The following is a 24,101-nucleotide window of genomic DNA, read 5'->3' as shown; positions in this document are numbered from 1 at the left end:
ATTTCTAACATTTTTGACATGCGTTTTTTAGTGTCTCTCACTGTTCAAATAAACCTACCATTAAAATTATAGACTGATAATTTCCTTGTCAGTGGGAAAACACAATCAGCAGGGGATCAAATACTTTTTTCCCTCACTGTAAGTCTTTTCTAGGTAAAGCTCCACCTTATCTCAGCTCACTGGTCACCATAACAACACCCACCTGTAGCACACGCTCCAGCAGGTATATCTCACTGGTCATCCCCAAAGCCAACACCTGATTTGGCCACCTTTCTTTCCAGTTCTCTGCTGCCGATGACTGGAACAAATTGCAAAAATATCTGAAGTTGGAGACTTATCTCCCTCACTAACTTTAAGCATCATCAGCTATCTGAGCAGCTTACCGATCGCTGCAGCTGTACACAGCCCATCTGTAAATAGCCCATCCAAACTACCTACCTCATCCCCATATTGTTTTTATTTACTTTTCTGCTCTTTTGCACACCAATATTTCTACTTGCACATCATCATCTGCACATCTATCACTCCAGTGTTAATTTGCTCAATTGTAATTACTATGGCCTATTTATTGCCTTACCTCACGCTATTTGCACACACTATATAGACATTTGATATTGTGTTATTGACTGTACGTTTGTTTACGTGAAACTCTGTGTTGTTTTTGTGGCACTGATTTGCTTTATCTTGGCCAGGTCACAGTTGTAAATGAGAAATTGTTCTCAACTGGCCTACCTAGTTAAATAAAGGTTAAATATATATTTTTAAAACATCATAGGGTATTTTGATACAAATGTGGATGCATATCAATGAGAGATATATAATAAAAATGCCATTTAACAGACGCTTTTATCCAAAGAGACTTAGTCATGCATACATTTTAAGTATGGGTGGTCCCGGGAACCAAAACCCCCATCCTGGTGTGGCATGCACCATACTCTACCAATAGAGCTACAGAGGACCACAATTAGAGAGATAGATAGAGAAAGCGAGCGAGAGACTTGTAAATTCACAAGTTATTCATAACAGGCTGGAGGGAATAAATCTCAGTTCCAGGTTAAAAATACCTTTCATCTTCAATAGAGCACATACACTGTGTTGGTCACCAACACAGTGTATCTATTCATAGTCAAGAGAGGAGATCAGTGGCTGTGTATCTTCAAGCGGGCACCAGACGAGACACCTAGACTTACTGTCTGCTAAGGCCGAGAGCAGGGGAGGGCATGTTTTGTACAACACCTATATATGAACACATCACACTAAATGTACCACATACTTAGTAGTGTCACAACACCAATGCAAACATGCACATACACACACAGTCCCCAAAGATCCTTATTAGGGAGTGGTAATAAACCAATTCACACATTACAAGGACATGCCTTAAAAACAAAAAGACAGCGAGCGAGCGCAAGAGAGAAAATATGACATGAATCATCATTGGCTCTTAGCAGTTTGGCTCTTGGTAATTACACTCATACAGGTGGTGATGTCTCAGGAGCCAAGTGCCTTAGCTCTGATTTTGTCATGAGTGTTACAGCCATGTGTCTCTAACCTGGTTTGGGTTTGAATGATACTTTAGGGAGATTGGAGAGGGAAAAATGCTGCTGGCTGTATTATATCAACATCTCAGATTGCAGGCCTCAAATCTTAATTATCTGATACTAGCAGAAGTAACTTAATGCACAAATACACAGTAGCCCACTCCAATGACCCATTTCCAACCAACGCAACTTCTCCACTCGGCTTCTTACATAAACAATTGATGTTTATCTACCTTTATGTCGCTAGCATCCGCGCCACATTCCTCAAACTAATCCAACCATGGAGACGATGGCTTCAATGGCTTACAGTAAATACTGTTACTCCTTCACCAGAAAGTCCTTCTTAAGCTGCCAGTACTGTGCTGTCTGTGAGGACAGGCTGCTGTGTTGTAATGCTACTGCTCCCAGGTATAGAGAACAATGTGTAGTGAGGGTGAGGGTTAAACTCAGGGGTTTGGCTGTTGGCTGGCTGGTGGGCTGAGACGTGTTCAGAACTGTTAAGGAGGGCGGTCAGACTGAACAGAGGTTGTCTTGAGTGCAGGCCCGGGCACGCCTGCCTCACACATAGACAGAAATGCTTGATTGTGTGTGTTTTTGTGTGTGTGTGTTGGGAAGGGGAAAATGCACCTAACCCCACCCACGAACGGGCTCTTGCCAAGAGTATGACAAATCCTTCTATGGGAGAGGAGCTTGTCTCCCTTTCTTTAAGCCCAACCCAGGATGTTTACTCTCTATTAGTGCAGGGACGGTGAACACACTCACTCCCTCTTCCCTCGCAATGACACACTACTGCCTATAGCGCACTCAGTGTTTCCCCTATATGCAAATCGTGACTACCACTTTTTAGTTTTATTCAATTATTTTAGTTTTGATTTTTAATCTTAAATATTTTTTTAGGATGTTAAACGTTTCCAGTGTATACTTAAACGACCAGATATAATGTATAAAAATGGAGTAATATGTTTTTAAATACGATCATCTTTGAGAAGTGACAATCACCAAAATATAAAGTAGACAGGGAGAATCTAAAATTCCCCAAATGGCATGGGGCCCCCATTGATTTTGTTATAATTTTTGAGTCACTCAAAAGCCATCGCAAAATTTGTTTTAAAACCGCAAATTAGTGATCTGCGGGGCGGGTGGGTTTAGGGCAGGGGTGTCAAACTCAATCCATGGAGGGCCTAGTGTCTGCAGGTTTTTGTTTTTTCCTTTCAATTAAGACAATCAGGTGAGGGGAGTTCTTCGCTAATTAGTGACCTTAATTCATCAATCATGTAGAAGGAGCGAAAACCAGCAGACACTAGGCCCTCCGTGGAATGAGTTTGACACGTGGTTTAGGATCATTAAATATTGTGTGGATGAAGGCCGGAATGGCGGCGGGCAAATTGAATAAAGAGAAAACAATACCTTAAATCCATAAATGTGTCATTCTTGTGCAATTTATACAGTATCTGTAGGCTACATTGAGGTTTTTCTTTCATTATTTTTGCGTATCCGGCATTAGTGTGTAATCATAATCAAGATGGGGACTTCAAAGTTCTATGGCACATCAATGGAACTGTAGCTTACTGTTCAGATGGGTTAAATGGAAACTGAAATCTGGACACCTCTCACATAGCCTTAATATGAACTCCCCGACAGGACTGGAGAAATATGATTTATTTCAGCATCTTGAGAGAATGTGAATGCCAGTTAAGATAGCACCTCTACAGATGGTAGTCTATATTTAACTGAAAGCTTATCAGAAACATGTTTGGTCGTTATCACAGCCTTTTATTTCTTTACAAACACTTTTTTTTGTTATTGCATTTTCTCCCCGGTCCCTAAAAATCAGAGATGTCAGAGAACACTGGAAACACTACTAATGTCAACAAGATTACATCATTCATTCTATCAATTTATGACATTCTGGTGAACAATGGTTTATTTAGCCTTCTAGGGCAACAAATGACAGAAGAGAAGCTGCATGCATCTGACTATAGACAAGTTGACTTACAAATAGCCTACCAAAATGTCAGAAATTATTTACCGAAACATATCTAAATCAGGCAAAATAAATCCTTCCCCCAGTTCCAAAAAAATTGTTCTGCAGTCTCTGACTGTAGCCTACAGCGCATTTTCTATATTAGTGGGTTAGGGTCAGGTGCGGGCCTTCGATTTTCACTTTATCACATACTGTATAGGCGGGCGGTTGCAGATGGATTATTAGCAATTGCGGGCGGGTGCAGGTGAACAAACTGCTGACCTACCCACCACTACAGCAAGTTCTCTCAGCCCAATGACAAAATGTGTAGATTTGCAATGAAACTAGTTTTAAAACAATCTCTCAGCCTGTCACACCCTGATCTGTCTCACCTGTCCTCGTTATGGTCTCCACCCCCTCCAGGTGTCGCTTGTTTTCCCCAGTGTATTTATCCCTGTGTTTCCTGTCTCTCTGGGCCAGTGTATTTATCCCTGTCTCTCTGTGCCCGTTCGTCTTGTATGTCCAAGCCGATCAGCATTTTCCCCATTTTTCCTGCTTTGCCTTTTCTCTTTTTCTAGTCCTCCTGGTTTTGACCCTTGCCTGTTCTGAACTCTGTTACCGCCGGCCTGACCATTCTTCCTACCCTGACCTCAAGCCTGCCTGCCTGCCTGCCACTCTGTACCTCATGGACTCTGATCTGGTTATGACCTTTTGTCTGTTCACGACCATTCTCTTGCCTATTCCCTTTGGATTTATTAAACAACTCCAACCATCTGCCTCCTGTGTCTGCATTTGGGTCTCACCTAGTGTCATGATACAGCCACATGACAAAATGTGTAGAATTACAGAAATTTGCTTTAAAACTAAAATGTTCTTTCAGTCCCATGTCAAAAATGTATATAATTGCAGGAAATTAGCATTGAAAGTGCATTTGTTTCACCCAGTCCCATGGCAAAATGTGTAGAATTGCTCCTAGAGCAGAGTTATGCGACACACGCACTGATAAAAGACGGCTATACCTGTAAGACAGCTTCCCCTCTTTTAACGCCGTCTCTCAATGTCACCATAAGACACAACACAGACCACAAAATGAAGTACAGTTCTCGTGTAGTAGATGAGTTGTAACCGAAACCGATTGTGCCATAAACCACCGAAGAGACAGATTGAGCTTTGACACTTCCATCACTATGGTTGAGTCCCAAATGACACCCTATTCCTTAAAGTAGTGCATTTGGGAGTCTGTCTCCTTGGTTGTTTACAGCACATTCGGTGTCGGTTACAACTCGCCTACTACACGAGTACTGTACTTTTGTGGTCCCTGTTGTGTCTTCTTGTGACAATGAGTGACAGAGAGCTAATCGGGGGGGAAGCTTTTTTTTTTACAGGTATAGTGGTATTCTGTGTGTTTTATCCACGCTGGTGGTCAAAGGCTGTGGACACAATGGCTCTTTCACTTTTAGTAACTACTACAACGTTACTTTTACAGAACACACACACAATGGGTCTGGTACAAAATCGGCTTCCACCGTACACCACAGACTGATGCTGAGGGAAAATTCATTGAGTTTCTTCAGAGCCCAAGTTCAAAACACACAGGCACATACGGTATATTCAGACATGGCTTTCGGCTTCTGCGTCTCCAAATTGTGTAAATGATCTCACATGATCTGATATCATTGTTAGATATTGCTATACGTTAACATTATTATTCACATCACTACAGTGTGGCAGGTTGACTCGCAGTTAAGAGCGTTTGGCCAGTAACCGAAAGGTCATTGATATGAATCCCAGAGCAGACTAGGTGAAAAAAGTGTCAATGTGCCCTTGACTAAAGGCACTAAACACTAATTGCTCCTGGATGTCGCTCTGGATAAGAGAGTCTGCTAAATGACTAAAATGTACATTCAGAATAAATAACAAAATATGTTACAGTTGGCGTTATACATTAAACCAGTAACTCAACTTTTTGGCATTGTGTTGTGACCTCTCCAAACGCCTTTCAAATGTTCCTAATGCAAGCTTAATCCACAAAATTAACTAAATAATGTTTCTTTCCACAGACCAGTCTTTAATTAATTGTGAAGAGGCGGCACTGGCTACCACCCAACAGTTGGTCCTCCTTACCCACCCGTTACATAGGAATCACTGTCTTTAAACTGAAAGGGGCAAATCCTAACTTAAGGTCTCTCACTGACATCAATGCATGACTAAGTGAAAATGTGAAAATGAAGTGGAAGGTATAAGCCCCATAATGATGACATATGTACAGAACCCACTGTCTCCTCATCAGGCTTGCGGCAAGAAGTCATGTGTTTCCTGGGACACGGAACATCTACCTTGGCAGATGACAGCGGTGGAAATGGTATTTCCTCACTAAACACACTGGTTTACAGCTGATTTATAGCCTCTTAGCACATCAACCTTTAGCCTGCGGCGCCGCAAGGCTAGCTCTGCCACTCTAGCATTGAAGACCAACACATGGGACTCAATGACACTTGTTACTGTATTTTATTTATTTAACCCTTTATTTTACTAGGTAAGTTGACAGAGAACATATTTTCATATACAGCAAGGACCTTGTTGCGAGATAAATGACAGGTTTGGTTGTATAAACAACAACAGAGGAAAGAGTGTGTTCACAGGAGAAATCAGACCCCTGAAGTAACATGGAGTCTCCTGTTCAGTTGGGCCTCCTCCCCTTTGCAGTGGGTTACATGTTTGTTTTTCCTCACTCTCCCAGCTATAAGGTGTTGAGTTTCAGCGCCAGCCAGAAAATCCCCCCTAAAAACCTCAAAGGGGTGAAAACCTACACCGCATTGACTAAACGCAGCAACAACTCCACAAAGGATGTCTAACCTGCTCTTCCAATCAAATAGCACTGTTGTTAAAGACTGTTGGGGTTATGATACAGTACAGTCCCAATAGTTGAGTTAAACTGAGCTTGTTTGAATGGCGTCTGGCTGTACAAACCGCAAGGGAGAGACTAAGCACACAACACACCCACACCTGAATTGCACAGGAACGATTATTTTACCAATAGAAGTCCATCCCTGCTAGATAGTAAAAGTAGACTTGCCCTCGCCACACCTTTGTGGTGAGCAACAGCACTGATTTATCTGTAAGTAAGACAGGCAAGAAACAAGAAATAAGAACGGTGATATGACATTACCTTTCTGAGAGAAATAAGAGGCAGAGGACACAGCCAAGTCTAGCCTTGATGTTGGTGTGTTTTAGTGTGTGGCGTCCTGTGAAAATCCCCCACTTGGACAGCTTTACAACTCTTATCCCCACACACCTCCGTAAAATCCCTCACACACACACACCTGAGAAGCAGCACACACTACTGCAACAGCCGGAAGTGAGTTATGTCATTTCAATCAGCTTTGTCTATAGCGGGTATTCATGCTGGTGTGCGTCAACGCAGACAGGACATGTGAGGGCAAAGCCCGAGGTTTGGTAGGGGAGGGCCAGTACCTGTACCTAGGAAAGGGTGGGGTGGGGTCAGCCGTGGGTGGTGAGCATGCACCAATACAAATCTCTCTGCCCCCTGTGGCAAGCAAAGAAAAAAACCATACTGCGCTACTACTCTTTGACAAGGGGAGATTGATTCAAATTCATTTGAATCTTTTTCTGCTCGTACCGTCATGAGCTGTCACCAAGATTAGATCAAGATGGAAATTGAAACAATTTAACAATAGGCTACGGGTAAGACATCTTTCCTTGTTGAGTGAGTCCTTCTATAGCATGTTTTCTTTTGAGACTAATACTTTTGCAGACAATATTTGACTACTTCAGCATTTTAGAAATGTTTTCATTTCAGGGAAGGAGTAGGTTATGCTGTGATTGTAGGAAGATAAGGAGAGTAGCCTATTTATTACAATGGACTGATACAGGTCTGTTATGCTAAGTTAAGCAGAGGGACAACACACACACAAATCAAATCATATTGGTCACATATACATGTTTAGCAGATGTTATTGCGGGTGTAGCGAAATGCTTGTGTTTTTAGCTCCAACAGTGCAGTAATATCTAACAAGTATTATTTAACAACAATACACACAAATCTAAACGAGGAATGGAATTAAGAATATATACATATATGGACGAGCAATGTCAGAGCGGCACAGTTAACATTGTTTGCTAGTGGCGTGTTCGAGAGTCAAATGAACTTTCCCGTGGCCGATTTGGACGGCCCTACTGTGCAGGGTACTGGAAAGGTCATGCCAACTTTAAAAGGGATGCATGTGGCAAAATACAACCAAGAGAACAATAATATAGTTATCACAGGCTAGAAAAGGTCCGTCAGAAATGTACTTCTTACATATAAAAGCATTGCGATATGTTTTGCATTGGTTAATATTCCGTTGGCATCATCAAAGGAACATCAAGTGTCTATAAGACATGTCAATGTTATATCATGATTTTCATTCTATACGGAAATATGTTTTACAATTATGTCGTTCGAGAAACTGCTACTTGTTTTTTGTTCCCACAGTTCTTCTACCTTATTCATGAATCTTCCACGAACACAATGGCAATGTTACCACAGCCTTATCCTAGCCTTAACCACGCACACACTACACGCATGCAAGCAGGCACACACGCACGTAGACACACACACAGTGATGTGGCTTCACACATGTAGCCTTCCTCAGAGGGCAAAGTCCTGCTGGATGTGCCTAAGAAGAGACTATGTCTGGGCATGGCCAAGTCACCCTATGACACTTTATGATGTTGCTGCATTGTAAAACAAACATCACTGTCGGACTGCTACAGATTGTGGTCTGTTTAAAAAGTGAAACAGAATTAGCTCAGTGCCTAGCCTCTTTTCACAGCTGCTGTGAGAAAAGACTACTAAGCGCCTAGTACTCCGACCTTATGCCAGTGTCCGTTAAAGCAATTAGTTCAGTGGCTGGATATATCCTAACCAGATGTCACCTGAGGTAATCATGGAAACTAGTGTGGGGCCAAACAAGCTGCTGTTTTATCTCTTTGGCAGGTGTTGTGCTGCCGGCTCCAGTGCTTCCTTCCTCATTGGGTTGTTTCCCCACTGGTCACAGACGTCAATTCAATGTCTATTCCACATTAGTTCAAGGTCATTTAATTGAAATGATGTGGAAACAGTGTGGGCCCAGTGGGTTGGGGTCTCCTGAGGATCCTGTGCTTTGCAAATAGAGATCAATGACTCACCCAGCAGTCAACAGCAAACACGAACCTCATCAAAGGAGCACTACAACTCTATTCACAGATGTTCTACTACTCTATTCAATTATAAAGAGATTTTGATTCGCACAAGCTGGAATTCTGTGCAGTTTTGATGGGCATGGGGCAGTGGGCTAAGAGGCCACAATAAAGTGGGACAGGTTCTAGTCTAGTCCTTCTTTATCTGGTTGCATGGTGGAATGTTAGTGTTCAGTCGCCAAGTGAAACCTCTCCAGTGAATTAAGTGCAGTGACTGCCATGCTGATAAAACCAACAGAGGAATACTGACAGACTTACCTTTGTAGTCTACTCTGGCACTTCAGTCCCATCCTGTGCTGCCAACGAGCAGTGTGCTCATCCTGCACCATCTAGCCTCCATCTGTAAGAAGTCACAAGTATCCCACAACTTTAGGGGGGAGGGAAAAACATCAGCAGCTGCCCATTAACTGTAGACACACTTCCTTGTCTGCAGCTGCCTGTAAGTAAACTCATCAAAGTTTTTTCCGCTACTCTAACTGTCTAAGGGTTACTACCAGCTCTTCTTATTGAGAGCGGCTCTCTCAGAACGGTACCTGCCCTCTGCAGCACAGAAAAGGTGTTCACCACCTAGCGGAACAGCTACAGCTTGGTTCAGGTAGCTGAATTGAAGGGACAAAGAAACTGGTTCTACAACTTATCTACAGGGTAGGGCAAGCGGCAGGATGATTGAGCACACTCAACACAGTTAAGGAAATGTGACCCAGCTATGAAAGTTTGGGGAGGGACATGTCTGTCAAAAAACGAAAAAGTAATAACAAAATAAATGTGTACAATATATTAGTTAATGAATCCAGCATGTAGCCTAGCGATTAAGGTCGCTGGTCCGAATCCTCAAGCCAGCAAATTGGAAAAAAATTCGATGTTGATTTTAGTGATCACACTATATACTGTTCATATCGTTGTTTGTTATGACGTTTCACAAGTTCACGTAAAGTATGGAAGTTCAGTAAGTCCGGTACGGATATGACACAACAGTATTTTTATGGATATAAAAATGGATGCGTTGTGTCAGGCTATGTTACAATATTGTTGCATCATATTGATGCATTACGAATGTAGACGCGAGGACTCCTAGCACCGCACTGTGGCCACAGAAGTTTGTTTCCTTCAAGTCAAAGGTTTTTCCGGGAATATTTTTTATAACTAACACATCAGTCGTAGCTCTTTGTACTATATGTGGAGCTAGTTTACAGAACTGTCTCGATAGGCAATAGGAAAGTCGAATAACTATGCTAAACTGGGAAGATGTCTTAGTCTGACAGTTACAGAAATTGACTGATTATTTTTCAATTGTCGTGAATTTACAGTCATTCAAGCAACTGAGTGCTTGCTAAGTTAGCTAGCAACCAGACTCTAGCAATGACTCTCGTCCCTGCAAACCAGCCACAATTGCTTCGCGCAAGTCAGTAGGACGAACCTTATGAACACTGTCTGAGGAACAGGAACGCGAAATTGCAGGCAGGTAGGATAGACCGATACCTTACATGACAATTTAGAACATAGCTATGCTAGTCAGTCATATCCTGCTTTATGATGCACTATATATGCAAAATATGTGGACACCCCTTCAAATGAGCGGATTCGGCTATTTCAGCCACACCCATTGCTGCATGTGTATAAAATTAGGCACACAGCCATGCGATCTCCATAGACAAACATTTGCAGTAAAATGGCCTTACTGAAGAGCTCAGTGGCTTTCAACGTGGCACTGTCAAAAGGATGCCACCTTTCCAACAAGTCAGTTCATCAAATGTCTGCCCTATTAGAGCTGCCCCGGTCAACTGTAAGTGCTGTTGGAAACTTAACAATAAAGCAGCTGCGAATTGATAGGCTACACAAGCTCACAGAACGGTACCAAAAATCATCTGTCACATCACATATACTTTTGGTAATGTAGTGTATTTATATTATTCTTACAGTAGCTACTCTTCCCCCCCCCCTTTACTCATACAGCTGCATTGGAGAAAAGAGATCAAACTCCTGTCAGACCTTGCATACTGTGGTTTAACCACATTCTCAGGTAGGTAAACAAACAGCTTCACCCCCGTAGTACGATGTTGATTTAGTGTTAAATCTGATACGCAAGCATGTCTTTACCACACATTCTCCCTGTCCCTTCATGTGTCATCCAGGGTACCAGATGTGGGGCGAAGAGTATGTCAATATCATCCAGGTGGACCCCACCCTGCGTGGGGGCACCGTCCTGTGCCAGACAAGGAGCCCAGGAGTATCTCCACAGCCTGTTTCCCTACCTGCTGGACAAGTTGCTGGTGTGCCTGGAGAATGAGCTGGAGATAAGGGAGGAAAGCCAGGGAGGGGGAGGCCGGAGAGCAGAAGTGGCCAGTCCCTGGAGCCTGGATGAGAGGCTGGGTCCAGAGGGTGGTGGGGCAGCTCACGGAACCCCAGAGGAGGATGTGCATGCTGGTCTTGTTGGCCCTCCAGCCGGCACTCTCCATCATCCACCGGTTGCACGTGGCCCTGTTTTACATCAGCGGGGCCTTCTACCACCTGGGGAACAAGACGGCCAGCATCCGCTATGTGGGTATTTGTTTGTGAACCTATGAAGGAACAGAGATTCGTGTCAATGACGTGAGCCCCATTGTTAACCTTTGCAACTACCACAAAGGGTAAAGAAAGCTTCAGAATATGTTTTGCTTGACATTAAGAAGCTATATTTTGGGGTTTAAAACCTATAAATACAATCCCAAATGGTTGGATACTAGATCCTTTGCTACACCACTACTAATCTCCAACTGATTTGAATAATGTCTCTTCTGTACTAGATAAATCTAGCTAGCTTGCTGCTCATTGCTAGCAGGCTGCGTGGGCAGCCAAGCTGGTTGGAACTGGATATCTAGCTAGCATTACAGATGGACAAACAAGCCAAAAATGATTATTCAGACTAGATATATAACTAGCTAGATAGCTTAGCTGGGTTATCAAATGAATGCCTGTGTTGGAAAATAGCTAGCTTGTCAAGTTCAAAATCCTTAGCTAGCTAAGCAACTTGAGTCACTCAATGACTTTTGGTGATGCAGTCCATCCTGACCAGAAAACCAGTTATTCTAACCTAATCTGTTATCGACGACAACTAGTTGGGCAACGTCTTTTAATTGCACACAAAGTGGTGATGTCGTTTTCTCAACAATATTTCTGATTTATGTTGAATAACTGCCAATGCTTGCCTTGCCTCAACTACAGCATGACACTTAACGAAAGTTGTAGCTCTTGGTAAACGCATTTGGTAATGTTCCCACGAGACATGAACCCACCAAACCTGTCCATTTTTTCAGTGGCACAGGACACCGTACTGCATGCAGTTGTTGTATTGAATTAACTTTTCACCACCTTGGCTTCGTAGCTTGAAATAAGTGGTAAAAGTGATTTGTTTTGTCAATTTGACATGGTTCCTCATTAGGTCCTACGTCAGATATCAGCTCTGTTGTAGATAGAATACATGATATGAAAAAATTATATTTTTAGCCATTTAACACAGCACTAAATTGAATGTTTCAATTAAAATCATTTTTCTTTACCCATGGTGGGCAGGACCTAAGCAGTTGCCAGGGAAGCAAAGCCTTAAAGGGCTGTTTTTCTCCATTCAGTAGTGCACACCGTAGAAAACAATTTTGCAATGGAAAATAAAAGCTATTTATTTTTACAAGTTCAGGTAATCCCTCAAGCACATTTGTTTTCTGTTGTAATATGTTTTTCTACTGTGTGGCCTAATGAATAGGACCCATGTTACTAGTGTATGCTTCACAATGCTATTTCTCACCATTTCTTTCCCCGGACGGTTAGCTTCGGGTGTGTGACGGGGGATGACAAGGCCATCCGGAGCAGCTACAGGCTCCTGGGCGTGGTCTCCCTGCTGCAGCTGGCCCTCACTGTGGCCCTGCAGCTCAACAACCTCCGATAGAGAGCCCAGCAGGAGTGGAGACAACACAGGAACCTGCCTTCCAGGTACACTGCAGGAAGAATAGTAGATGTTACAGAAGTGTTTGAGGACATTAGAATGATGCAAGAGGGATACAATTGCCCCACGCATCCTTTTCATTGTGATTGAGGTATGTATATGAATTTTGCAAATACACGTGTTACAGTTAACCCATAAGAGTGTGTGTCCGTCCGTCCGTCCAGGTCTCCAGTCTGTAGAAGAGCCCAACTCACCCTGTGCCTCTCGCTGTATCCTGTGAATAGAGGAGAGGAGGCACTCGACCTCTACCCCATGTGGCCACTTGTTCTGCTGGGAGTGCATCACAGAGTGGTGTAACACCAAGGTGAGACCATAGATGCATTAAATGACTACTGTTCTATTTTATCATATGGGAGAAACACTATATACGTTCTTTAAGGGGCTATGACTACTATAAAAGTGGCACAGTCCAGAAACGACCTCTACCCTGCAGTGACTTGTGTAGGTCTGACAGGACTGGAGGGGTATAAAGAATGACAAATATTTCACCTATCTAGCATGTCAGAGGGTCAGTGCTATGAAACCAAGTTAAAAGCTATAAATGCAATGCATCACTATTGTTTTCTCCCTCCGCAGACAGTGCCCTTTGTGTCGTGAGAAGTTCCAGTCTCCTCGACTGGTCTACCTGAGAAACTACTAGTTTCCAGAACCACTAGCGTGCCTTTTGTTACATGGCTTCACTTTCTAAATGACTGGATCGCCACATTGGACTGTTGAATCGTTAAACACACCTTTGTCTTTCTTAGAGTTTAGCTATCCCTGTTCAAGTTACTTCCAAATAGCATCTCACTTCAGAGAATGCCTAGAGATCTTATTTTGGGACCTTGATTCAGATATTGCTGAAAACTCTCAAGTTATCTCCAGTGTGAAACAAAATGGAAAAAATGTTTTTGTAATATTTCAGAATATTATTGTGAAGCTCTGTCCTCAGCTCTTTCATTCTGTATCAGGGATACACACTGGAATCAATTGTGTATATTTTTCGTTCTTTAATATACTTGTTTTATATATTTTATGGGCATGCATAATGCAGTGTACTATATTAAGCAATCATTCATTTTGAAATGGTTTGCATATGAATCATGTTTTGATTGTATCAGTCTAATTTATCTGAATTAAAACGTAATAAAATATAAATCAACTATGCAACTTTTGTAATAAACAACTGTGCAATTATTTATGTGTCTTGTTTTATTGATAAAGTGGTGACTGTAATGCTTGTTGACACTATGGCTGTTCTTGTGGATCAGTCACGTCTTAGCTCCAGCCTGCAATGCTTCTGCTACTGACTGGCTGCGAACGGAAGAGTTGGTTCAGGTCAGTGGAAACCAGCAAATTGGCTTTAAATGGTTCCTTCATGAAATTGTATTTTGAACCGGTTTGGAAAATAAACCTATCTTAGTTCAATGTGAGCTTTCTACCACCGGTAATTTACCGGTAGCTAACGTTAGCCAGGTAACGTTAATCAAAGCTCAGCTGCACACTGTAACCAAGGTAGCCAGCTAGCAGCAGTTAGCTATTTGTTTTGATATGTTCATGCACTTTCCACTTTGTCAATTTTTAACTATTTTGCGGCAAGATGACATGTGTAGACAGTTGATATAGGAAGTCCCAGCCAATTTACAAGTGTGTAGTCTGTGTTTTTAATAATCTGCCTCTGATCCGCTTAGTGGTGGTGGGGTGCCATGTGTTCACCAGGCAAGGCAGCAGTAGACAATCTGTGCTGTTAAGGCAATAGAACCGTGAACGAACGCTGAATAGATGACAGTTGATGGTAAGAAACCTGGACCTTTATCATTTATTTCAAATGGACATTATGTACACAAATGTTGTATTTAAATCTAATGCTTTATTCAAATGTTTGGCCCAAACGATAGGCTGCCTAGTATGTAAATTAATAAATCATGCAATTAGGTCTGAATTATATGTTCGCTCCACATTTCAGAATGGCTTGGCATTCCCAGAGAGGGCAGGGGAGGCAGTCTGGGGGATTGTCTCAAAGAAAGTACGTGCCCAGGAGGCCCCTGGTCCAAAGCAACCTGTCTGTCTGTGGGGAGAATGAAGTGGACCAGTTACTAGACCTCCTTTCTACTCTCAACGAAGATAGGCCTCCCTATTTAAGTGTCTCTGATGAGGTGCTGGACAGACACACATCTGATCCTGTCTTGAGACCGAAAAACCTGAGCCGCAACACTGACTTAACAGAACGTGGTCCCACTTGGAGTGCCAAGCTTGGGAAGTTGTCCCATCAGGGAAGTGAGGAGAAAGGGTCAGAGGTCAATTTGACTGACAGGGATATCCTTGTTCCTATTCGGTTACAAGGGGGTGCTTCATTGACCTCTGGTCATCCTTATGGCTCAATTGCGGGTCGAGGTGATGGTGGCAACTGTGTCAATTGGCTTGGGAAATGGGGCAGGGGATGTCAACAGCCAGTGGAGAGAGAATGTGTCTCTTTTGTCCAAAAATGCAACAGCGGTTCTACCTTTCCCGGAGATGCTCCTTTCTACCCTGAAGTCCCTGACATGCTAGACAGGCGTCAGGGGGAACATGTAAAGCCTGCCTGTCCGAAGCAGAATGAAAATGTGTCAACATTCCAGGATCTACTAGAGTCCTCCTGGACATCTGCGAGCTTGCATAGGTCAATGTTGGATCTGGAGATCGGCTTATCATTTGTGGATCTAGGCCTACTACCCCAGGCACTGAATACATCTGGAGACTTGGCCTTATCTCCTGTGAATCTTGGATCTCCTTTAGATCACGAATCTCATGGCCCTAGGCCCTCTATCTCTTGCAATGCAAAAATGTCATGCTCCATCATCCACTGTCACAAAGGGGGCAGAAGGTGTTCTACCAGCAAGGATGGGTCTTCCACAAGTCTATATAAGGCTAACAGGGAAACCGAGTTCTCTGAACTCCATCTTCAAAGCGAAATCGCAAAGAATGCTGGACAACAATCAACAAACATCCATTCTCCTAGTGTATCAGTGAAGGCACACATTAAACCATGGAGGAAAGCTGAAAGAAAAGCTGAAAAGACGACTGATGTTTTTGCGTCGGCCATGCGTGGCTCAGATTTCCCAAGTAATATGTACTTTTTACCTGCAAGCCTCTCTCAGTATAGCTTCAGCGGTAGACAAAACAGCACAGAGGTGGCGTACCCTGAGCATAATACAAAATGGTCCAATGAATTCTCAGGTCAAGCTAAGTCCGATTCAGTGGACACTGTGCATAGTTTTTACCCTACTTTAAAAGGGGTGGAGGATTTGTTTGAGGTGCCGAGAGTCACAACAAGTAATCCAGCTGTGTCACATTCTCTCTTGTGGGAAGAAAGACTTGGAATCACTAAGAATTTGGGTCAAATTACCCTCTCGGACAGAGAGAGGGCAGCTCACCTGAAGGGAAGCACTCCGAATGTGCCAAGCCAAGACAACAGAGAGGGCCTCTCTCTGCTCCTCCATAGCCATGGCAGAAGAACTCCTGGGTCAACTACTCCTGAAAGGCAATGTCAGATCGACCCATTAGTTACAACACACACAGGCACATTGCATACATTGACAGGAGGCGCCAGTGGTGAATTTCTTGGTGAAAGAGATCTGTCTGCAGTTCATCAGTCCTTGCCTACGGTACGTTGACACACTTAAGCACCTTTGCTGAGCGTGTTCTTGTGTATGTCTATTTATATGGCTGTGTGTGTCATAACAGGCTGTGTGTGTGTGTGTGTGTAACATGAGAAAATGATCCTGGCCACTCTAACACCTTTCTTTTGTTTGGGCAGCCTATTGACGCAGTAGAGATTCATAGCCCCAGTCTTGTGGAGACAATAGAGGACAGGTATGGGACTCCTTAGGTAAAATATCTGCAAAAATAACAAGTCACAAGCTGTCACTCAGACACCTGACACAAAATAAGTGGGTGCAAAAAAACATTGAGGTGCAGGACAGGTGTCAATTCCTTTAGGATGGCAATGGACATTTAATGTTCTGGAAAATAATGAACAAGCAGCCAAACTTTGTAGCAATACATTTGGGGTGAACTTCTGTTCAACAGCAACATCTCAAGTGTATAGATATTGTGTGGTGGTGGTGAGGGGGGGTGTTGTGGTATTGTGATGTTTGTGCCTCTTAATTGCACCTGAGGGCTGGAATGTACTTGTAGCAGGTGGCTGGCACTCTACAGATTCAGACTGCAGTTGCGCTGCTTCAGGACATGGGACCATCAGTGGAGGTCACACACACGGGCCAGACTCCAGCACCGGAGACACTTCCTGAGGTCCGGCCTCTCTGCCCTGATGTGGGCTGTGGTGACCCGACGTGCCCAGACAGACACCCTTGCCAGGAGGACGGATGCCCTGACCCTCGCCCACTGTTTCCATCGGGTCAGCGATGATACTCAGCCTGGGTGCCTGTCTCTTTCTGCTCTCTTGCCAACTCCTTCAATTGTATGCCGATTCCATAAGGAGTTGGCAAGAGAGCAGAAGCAGACTGGCACCCAGACTAATAATTACTAGGTCCAGAGGGTTTTCCACACCATGTAACCTAATCAGGAAAAACTCCTAGCCATAACTATAACTAGGACCCAGAGTTCTTCCTGGTCATGTCACATGGTCACAATGAACTCCTGGCCCTATGAAGAGTGCATGGTGTTTATGTTGAGATTAACACTAGGCCTTAGACTTTACATTGTATGAGGGTAAGACACCCCATCCACCACCAGAGGACAATGTGCTGTTGTTCCCGGGGCAGAATGTCTGTCTGGTGTTTTCTCAGATGTTCACACAGCAGAGCTAAATAACAAATATGACATGTCTTCTGAGGACATATTGCTCAACTCCATGTTACATGGAAACTAACCTCGTCCCCAGGCTCTACCGCAGAGTGCCAGCTGGCAGACCAGATTGCATGGAAACAAACTTTGGCTATTATCTGGGACTAGCCTTAACGTATGCTTGTATGAGAATATTCATTTATCATAACTGACATACAGTGCATTTGGAAAGTATTCAGGCCTTGACTTTTTCCACATTTTGTTACTTTACAGCCTTATTATAAAATGTATTAAATAAACAACTCACTCTACACACGATGATGACAAAGCGAAACAGGTTTATTAAAAATATAAAACAGAAATACCTTATTTACATAAGTATTCAGACCCTTTGCTATGAGACACGAAATTGAGCTCAGGTGCATCCTGTTTCCATTTATCATTCTTGAGATGTTTCTACAACTTGGAGTGCACCTGTGGTATATTCAATTGATTGGACAAGGCACACCCCTGATTTGGAAAGGCACACCCCTGTCTATATAAGGTCCCACAGTTGACAGTGCATGTCAGAGCAAAAGCCAAGCGATGAGGTCGACGGAATTGTACGTAGAACTCCGAGGCAGGATTATGTCGGCACAGATCCAGGGAAGGATACCCAAAAATGTCTGAAACATTGAAGGTCCCCAATAACACAGTGGCCTCCATCATTCTTAAATGGAAGAGGTTTGGAACCACCCAAGACTCTTTTTAGAGCTGGCCGCCCGGCCAAACTGAGCAATCGGGGGAGAAGGACCTTGGTCAGGGAGGTGACCAAGAACCCGATGGTCACTCTGACAGAGCTCCAGAGTTCCTCTGTGGAGATAGGAGAACCTTCCGGAAGGACAACAATCTCTGCAGCGCTCTACCAATCAGGCCTTTATGGTAGCGGGTCCAGACGGAAGCCACTCCTCAGTAAAAGGCACATGACAGCCCGCTTGGAGTTTTCCAAAAGGCACCTAAAGGACTCAGACCATGAGAAACAAGATTCTCTGGTCTGATGAAACCAAGATTGAACTCTTTGGCCCGAATGCCAAGCATCACCTCTGGAGGAAACCTGGCACCTCCCTACGGTGAAGCATGGTGGTGGCAGCATCATGCTGTGGGGATGTTTTTAAGTGGCAGGGACTGGAAGACTAGTCAGGAGATGAACTTAGCAAAGTACAGAGAGATCCTTGATTACAACCTCCTCCAGAGTTCTCAGGTCCTCAGACTGAGGCGAAGGTTCACTTTCCAACAGGACAACAACCCTAAGCACACAGCCAAGACAATGCAGGAGTGGCTTCGGGACAAGTCTCTGAATGTCCTTGAGTGTCCTAGCCAGAGCTAGGGGGAAAAGGCAAGGGGTCTGAATACTTTCCGAATGCACTGTATGTGTAATGTGTGCTACGAACAACATACAGAAATGTAATCTTCATGAACATCCAGCTTATTCAAACGGCTAGTTATTCCTCTCCTAACAGTGGAGGAGGTGTGTGGGGCAGATGCGTTGTCTCAACGTGAGCCCTGGCTCTGTGCGGGGTGACATTGGGGTCGTGTGCCTGCTGAGGAGACTGACCCAGCCCAGCAACACCCTGGTCCTGAGGACGGCCTACTGTGCCTGGAGGAGCCACATCCAGGGCATGCAGCTCGGCAGGGCATCGCTCATACACTACCAGTAAGACAGACAGACACACAACCATCCACTGGGCACAGATGTCAGTTCAACGTCTGGTTTTGTTTTACATTTGGTTGATTTGTCAACTAGCGTGAATTCAACAACAAATTCCCTTACGTCCTTTACTTTTTCCCATGTATATGGACCCATGAGCACCAACATGTGAAGTTCATAGGAGCACATCAAATTTGGTGTCAAATTAAAACGGAGTTTATATATTTTTTATAAATTAAGGCGTATCAATTTTTCAACAATATTCCTTCCTAAAATGTGGAATAAGCAAAGGTTTTTCTTCTGGTTAAACAGATGGAAAAGGGATCTTGGGAAACATCTACCAGTAAAAGTGTTAAAAGGTATTAGAAATTAATCAAAACATTATTGAAGTTAAAGACCATTGCCAACTAATATAAACATTTATATTTGTCTGATAAATGACTAAAATATAATATTTAATTTTGCTGAAATTATTTGCCTTCTATAAGAAATATCTTGTCTTGTCATTCTGTTACCAAAAACCCACATATCTTGAAGATATTTTCAAATTTCTCTCATGAGGAGGGATGATATTAATGACAAGTACAATAGATCTTCTAATTGGTTAGTGTTTTTACTGATAACAATTTTGTTTATGATTTCTTCAGTGATTAAAACATGTCACTGTTACAAAATGCTACGAAATGCTAAAAATCTGTATCAGAATGACTCCAATTGAATTGGCAAAAAGGGGAAATGATAGTAGTCACAAACCACAGTTAGGCTACCTGCTACTGTCCTCCCTTCCATTGGTATACTGTTATGTTCAGCTCATAGTGTCTCCTGCAACTGTCCTCTCTTCCACTGGCGTACTGTTATGTTCAGCTCATAGTGTCTCCTGCTACTGTCCTCCCTTCCAATGGTATACTGTTATGTTCAGGTCATAGTGTCTCCTGCTACTGTCCTCCCTTCCATTGGTATACTGTTATGTTCAGCTCATAGTGTCTCCTGCTACTGTCCTCCCTTCCATTGGTGTACTGTTATGTTCAGCTCATAGTGTCTCCTGCTACTGTCCTCCCTTCCACTGGCGTACTGTTATGTTCAGCTCATAGTGTCTCCTGCTACTGTCCTCCCTTCCATTGGTGTACTGTTATGTTCAGCTCATAGTGTCTCCTGCTACTGTCCTCCCTTCCATTGGTGTACTGTTATGTTCAGCTCATAGTGTCTCCTGCTACTGTCCTCCCTTCCATTGGTATACTGTTATGTTCAGGTCATAGTGTCTCCTGCTACTGTCCTCCCTTCCATTGGCGTACTGTTATGTTCAGCTCATAGTGTCTCCTGCGACTGTCCTCCCTTCCATTGGTGTACTATCGGCTTCACAAGTTTGGACAGTACAGTAAAGTATAGGTTTAGTACATCACATTACTATACATTACTATGCAGAACAGTAGAGCACACTAGAGTAGAGTGCAGTATAATGTACTGTATTGTGCTTTACTGTAATGTCCATACTTGTGAAACAGACATCTATGATCGGTTCAGATTAGGTCCGGTCCATAGAGCCCTGCACTGGTGTGAAATTTAAGCCCCATCCGTGCCCGTGACGTTCAGGCCCTACCCTATTGCTTCTGACAAGTTTAAGGCCCGGCCCGAAACCCCTAATCAGAAATAACTTCCTCTGTTAGTAAATCCATGATCTGCTCCTCTCTGTCTGTCACTCGCTCCCTGCGCGCAGCTCGCTCTGCGGATGGCCGCTCCGAGTCCGAGTGTCCATGGCAACGGCTCTGATTTGGGACAATAATTGACAATTCCTAGAATAATACCCAAACTTGCAAAGGAGGATATTTGTGTACCTTTGTGTACCTATTCAGGATACCTTACAATGAATACATCACTTATTCATAATTATGTATTTCTGTATAGTACAGATTAAGGAACCATGATGTCATTCTGTTATCAGGTGTTAATCCACTTACTGTAGTTCAGTAACCAAAATTACATTTTAACTTAAGGTGTCATATCAAAACTGACAACTCATTCTTTCTGCAGACTTCTTTGAATCTTAATTTAGAATAGATATTTAAGAGTTTTTTTTTTTTTTACAACTTGGTCACCCAATTTTTTTTGACCTCCATTCTGTTATGAAACTATATCTGCGCTGTTCTTCAAGTAAATGTGTTTGTCAAATTGTCGGTGGAATGTGTTGAAAGTAGTCCATGTTTATAGAAATGTATGGTTTAACTTTGCAATCCATGGTTTTTGTTTGGCATACATTTTATGGTGAAAAATCTGAGTCTCATCGTCATTCTATTACCATGGAATGGCCCACAATTGACCTCTGTATCTAGGACAATGTCACTTGGCTGTGAATGGGAACGATGCCCTACAGCGATGCACCCCTAAACACGTGAACAAAACACGTGAACTGAATGCACAAGCATCTGTAATAATAATCTCAAAGACTTGGGCCCTGTAACATTTTTCTGTGTTCGTCCCCTACCAGTCTGACTCTGCTGTGTAAGCACTGGCTGGTGTGGAGGCAGGCTGGTGTGAGGCTGCAGGCGTGGGCGCTGCAAGCCCAGAGGGCAGCCCTCCACTGGGACCACAGGCAGCAGAGTCGGGCATACGCCTTGTGGAGAGCTGCCTGGGTCACAGCACGTCTGGCCACAGAACAGCACAGGTAAAGGGACAGTTATTGATAGTAGTTTGTGTTAGTCTTCCATGCTGACCAAACCGCTTGCGTAACGCGTGTGAGCATTACAAAATAAATGTACACAAACCATGTTATTCAATCATTGCATCTAAACTGCTCGCGATCGTCTGCGTTGCCAGGGGCTAAAATAGGTGGTTCTATTTGTGACGCTTTGCAAGTCCCCCCTCTCCCACTTGGTTATTAGGAGCATATACCCGCGTGGTTGATTGAAAGATAAACTGAGGTCCACACTCCAGTCCAGTTGGTGGTGATAATGCACTTTAAAGTTAGTTGCCAACCGCCATATAAAGTCGAAAGGAAGAGAGATTACTAGAAACTAACTTGGTTTACCCTTTTATCTGTGGATGAATTGTCATGGTCCTCTACCTAGGTCCTCTACGTTTCAAACAACCCAATATTTTTATCCCAGGACAAATTAGCTAGCAACAGCAAGCTAGCTAGCTAAATTGCCATGAATGTTGAATGCTTTTCGACCTGTCCCCAAATTAATATAGTTAGTTCAGAGTTCGTTTTGATATTTCAACCTGAGTGTCCTGATCACGTCTGTGGATGGACAAAATCTACATGCACACGATGGTGGACGCGCGCACGCCCGGTCTAGTCAGCATGTTAGGCCTTGATTCAATCAGATCAAACTTGTAAACATGGCTGCATGGGATCTCTCTTAATGCCACTCCGTGCAGCCAATGGCAATGCCCGCTTTAGGTATAATGCCAGGAGCCGCTTGTGGATTTGACAGCTCTAACGCAGTTCCACCTCAGAAACCGCCAAAACAACCGCTATGTAGATGTTGGCTAATTGGATCTGATTTAATAGAGCCCTTAGTGGATCCTGAGGGGATACAGTTATATTTAACTCTTCAGTTGTATATATTCCAACTTCAATCCCATGGCCATGTGTAGTCATCTTCTCTGAGTTTAGCCTAGTGTTGTTGTCTGTTCAGGAGGATACAATGTTCATGTAGAAATATTTTGTGTAGATCAGGTATGAGTGTTTGTCAAGTAAAACTGTGAGTCATGTCAGCTCTACACATGACATTTCTACCTGCAACAATAAGAACATTCCGTTAAATTGAACACACTGCTCTTACACAGGGCATCCTGCCTAGCTGCAGCCTGGAGCGTGTGGGCGGCCCGGGCCACACAGAGGGAGGAGGAGCGATCTGCTAGGGCCAATCAGAGTGCTGGCTTCCACAGGAGGAGCCTACTGCAGCACAGCCTTCTGCTGTGGCTAGAGAGAGCAGAGCAGAGAAGACGACAGAGGGATAGGCTGCAACGCATCGTCAGGTCATAACCCTACTAGTGCGGCCAAATAGTGATGGCCATAGGGTTATGTTACAGTTGTGATGGTCTTGTAGTCACTAAATTGCCTTGCTAGAATGGACCAGGAGACAAACTGAAATTCAGTTTATTTTCAAATGGAAATGGCCCATTAACATTCTATGAGGATCTTTCAGTTTATGTCCTCAACTGATATACTGAACAAAAATATAAACGCAACAATTCATGATTTCACTGAGTTACATTTCATATAAGGACATCAGTCAATTGAAATAAATTCATTAGGCCCTAATCTATGGATTTCACAGCACTGGGCAGGGGCGCAGCCGTGTGTGGGCCTGGGAGGACATAGGCCCACCCACTGTGGAGCCAGGCCCAGCCAATCAGAATGAGTTTTTCCCCACAAAAGGGCTTTATTACAGACATAAATAATCCTCAGTTTCATCAGCTGTCCGGGGGGCTGGTCTCAGACAATCCCGCAGGTGAAGAACCCAGATGTAGAGGTCCTGGACTGGCGTTGGTATACATGGTCTGCGGTTGTCAGGCTGATTGGACGTACTGCCAAATTCTTTAAAACAACATTGGAGGTGGCTTATGGTAGAGAAATGAACATTCAATTCTCTGCCAACAGCTCTGGTTGACATTCCTGCAATCAGCATACCAATTGCACGCTCCCTCAACTTGAGACATGTGTGACAACTGGATATTTTAGTGGCCTTTTATGATCATGCTGTTTAATCAACTTCTTATGCCACACCTGTCAGGTGAATTAATTATATTGGCAAAGGAGAAATGCTCACTATCATGGATGTAAACACATTTGTGCACAAACTTTGAGAGAAATAAGCTTTTTCTGGGATCTCTAATTTCAGCTCATGAAACATGGGACCAACACTTTACATGTGGCATTGATATTTTTGTTCAGTAATTGATCCTATCCTTCTATGTATAGGATTG

General features: G+C 43.4%; 2 protein-coding genes across 2 annotated transcripts in view; both read left to right on the top strand.

The window, feature by feature from the left end:
* The first annotated feature begins 6,906 nt into the window (after nucleotides 1-6,906).
* Nucleotides 6,907-13,024, top strand: LOC115101914 (peroxisome biogenesis factor 10). The gene is given in 8 exon segments (XM_065006063.1): nucleotides 6,907-7,018; nucleotides 7,154-7,209; nucleotides 10,699-10,765; nucleotides 10,878-10,936; nucleotides 10,938-11,098; nucleotides 11,100-11,283; nucleotides 12,595-12,708; nucleotides 12,886-13,024. Coding segments are annotated over 8 exon segments (768 nt in total). The 3' UTR covers nucleotides 12,901-13,024.
* A 3,841-nt stretch (nucleotides 13,025-16,865) lies between these two features.
* Nucleotides 16,866-24,101, top strand: part of LOC115101915 (uncharacterized) — an 89,474-nt gene continuing 82,238 nt past the window's right edge. Inside the window, exons 1-4 of the mRNA XM_065006062.1 lie at nucleotides 16,866-17,096; nucleotides 18,985-19,178; nucleotides 21,655-21,831; nucleotides 22,959-23,150. Coding sequence (XP_064862134.1) covers nucleotides 17,010-17,096; nucleotides 18,985-19,178; nucleotides 21,655-21,831; nucleotides 22,959-23,150 — 650 coding nt within the window. The 5' untranslated portion in view covers nucleotides 16,866-17,009. The remainder of the gene's footprint in view (nucleotides 17,097-18,984; nucleotides 19,179-21,654; nucleotides 21,832-22,958; nucleotides 23,151-24,101) is intronic.

Source organism: Oncorhynchus nerka, linkage group LG20, assembly GCF_034236695.1.
Source record: "Oncorhynchus nerka isolate Pitt River linkage group LG20, Oner_Uvic_2.0, whole genome shotgun sequence".
In the NCBI taxonomy this organism is placed as follows: domain Eukaryota; kingdom Metazoa; phylum Chordata; class Actinopteri; order Salmoniformes; family Salmonidae; genus Oncorhynchus; species Oncorhynchus nerka.
The sequence above is the reverse complement of the archived record's forward strand: the minus strand, read 5'-3'. Positions and strand labels throughout refer to the sequence as shown.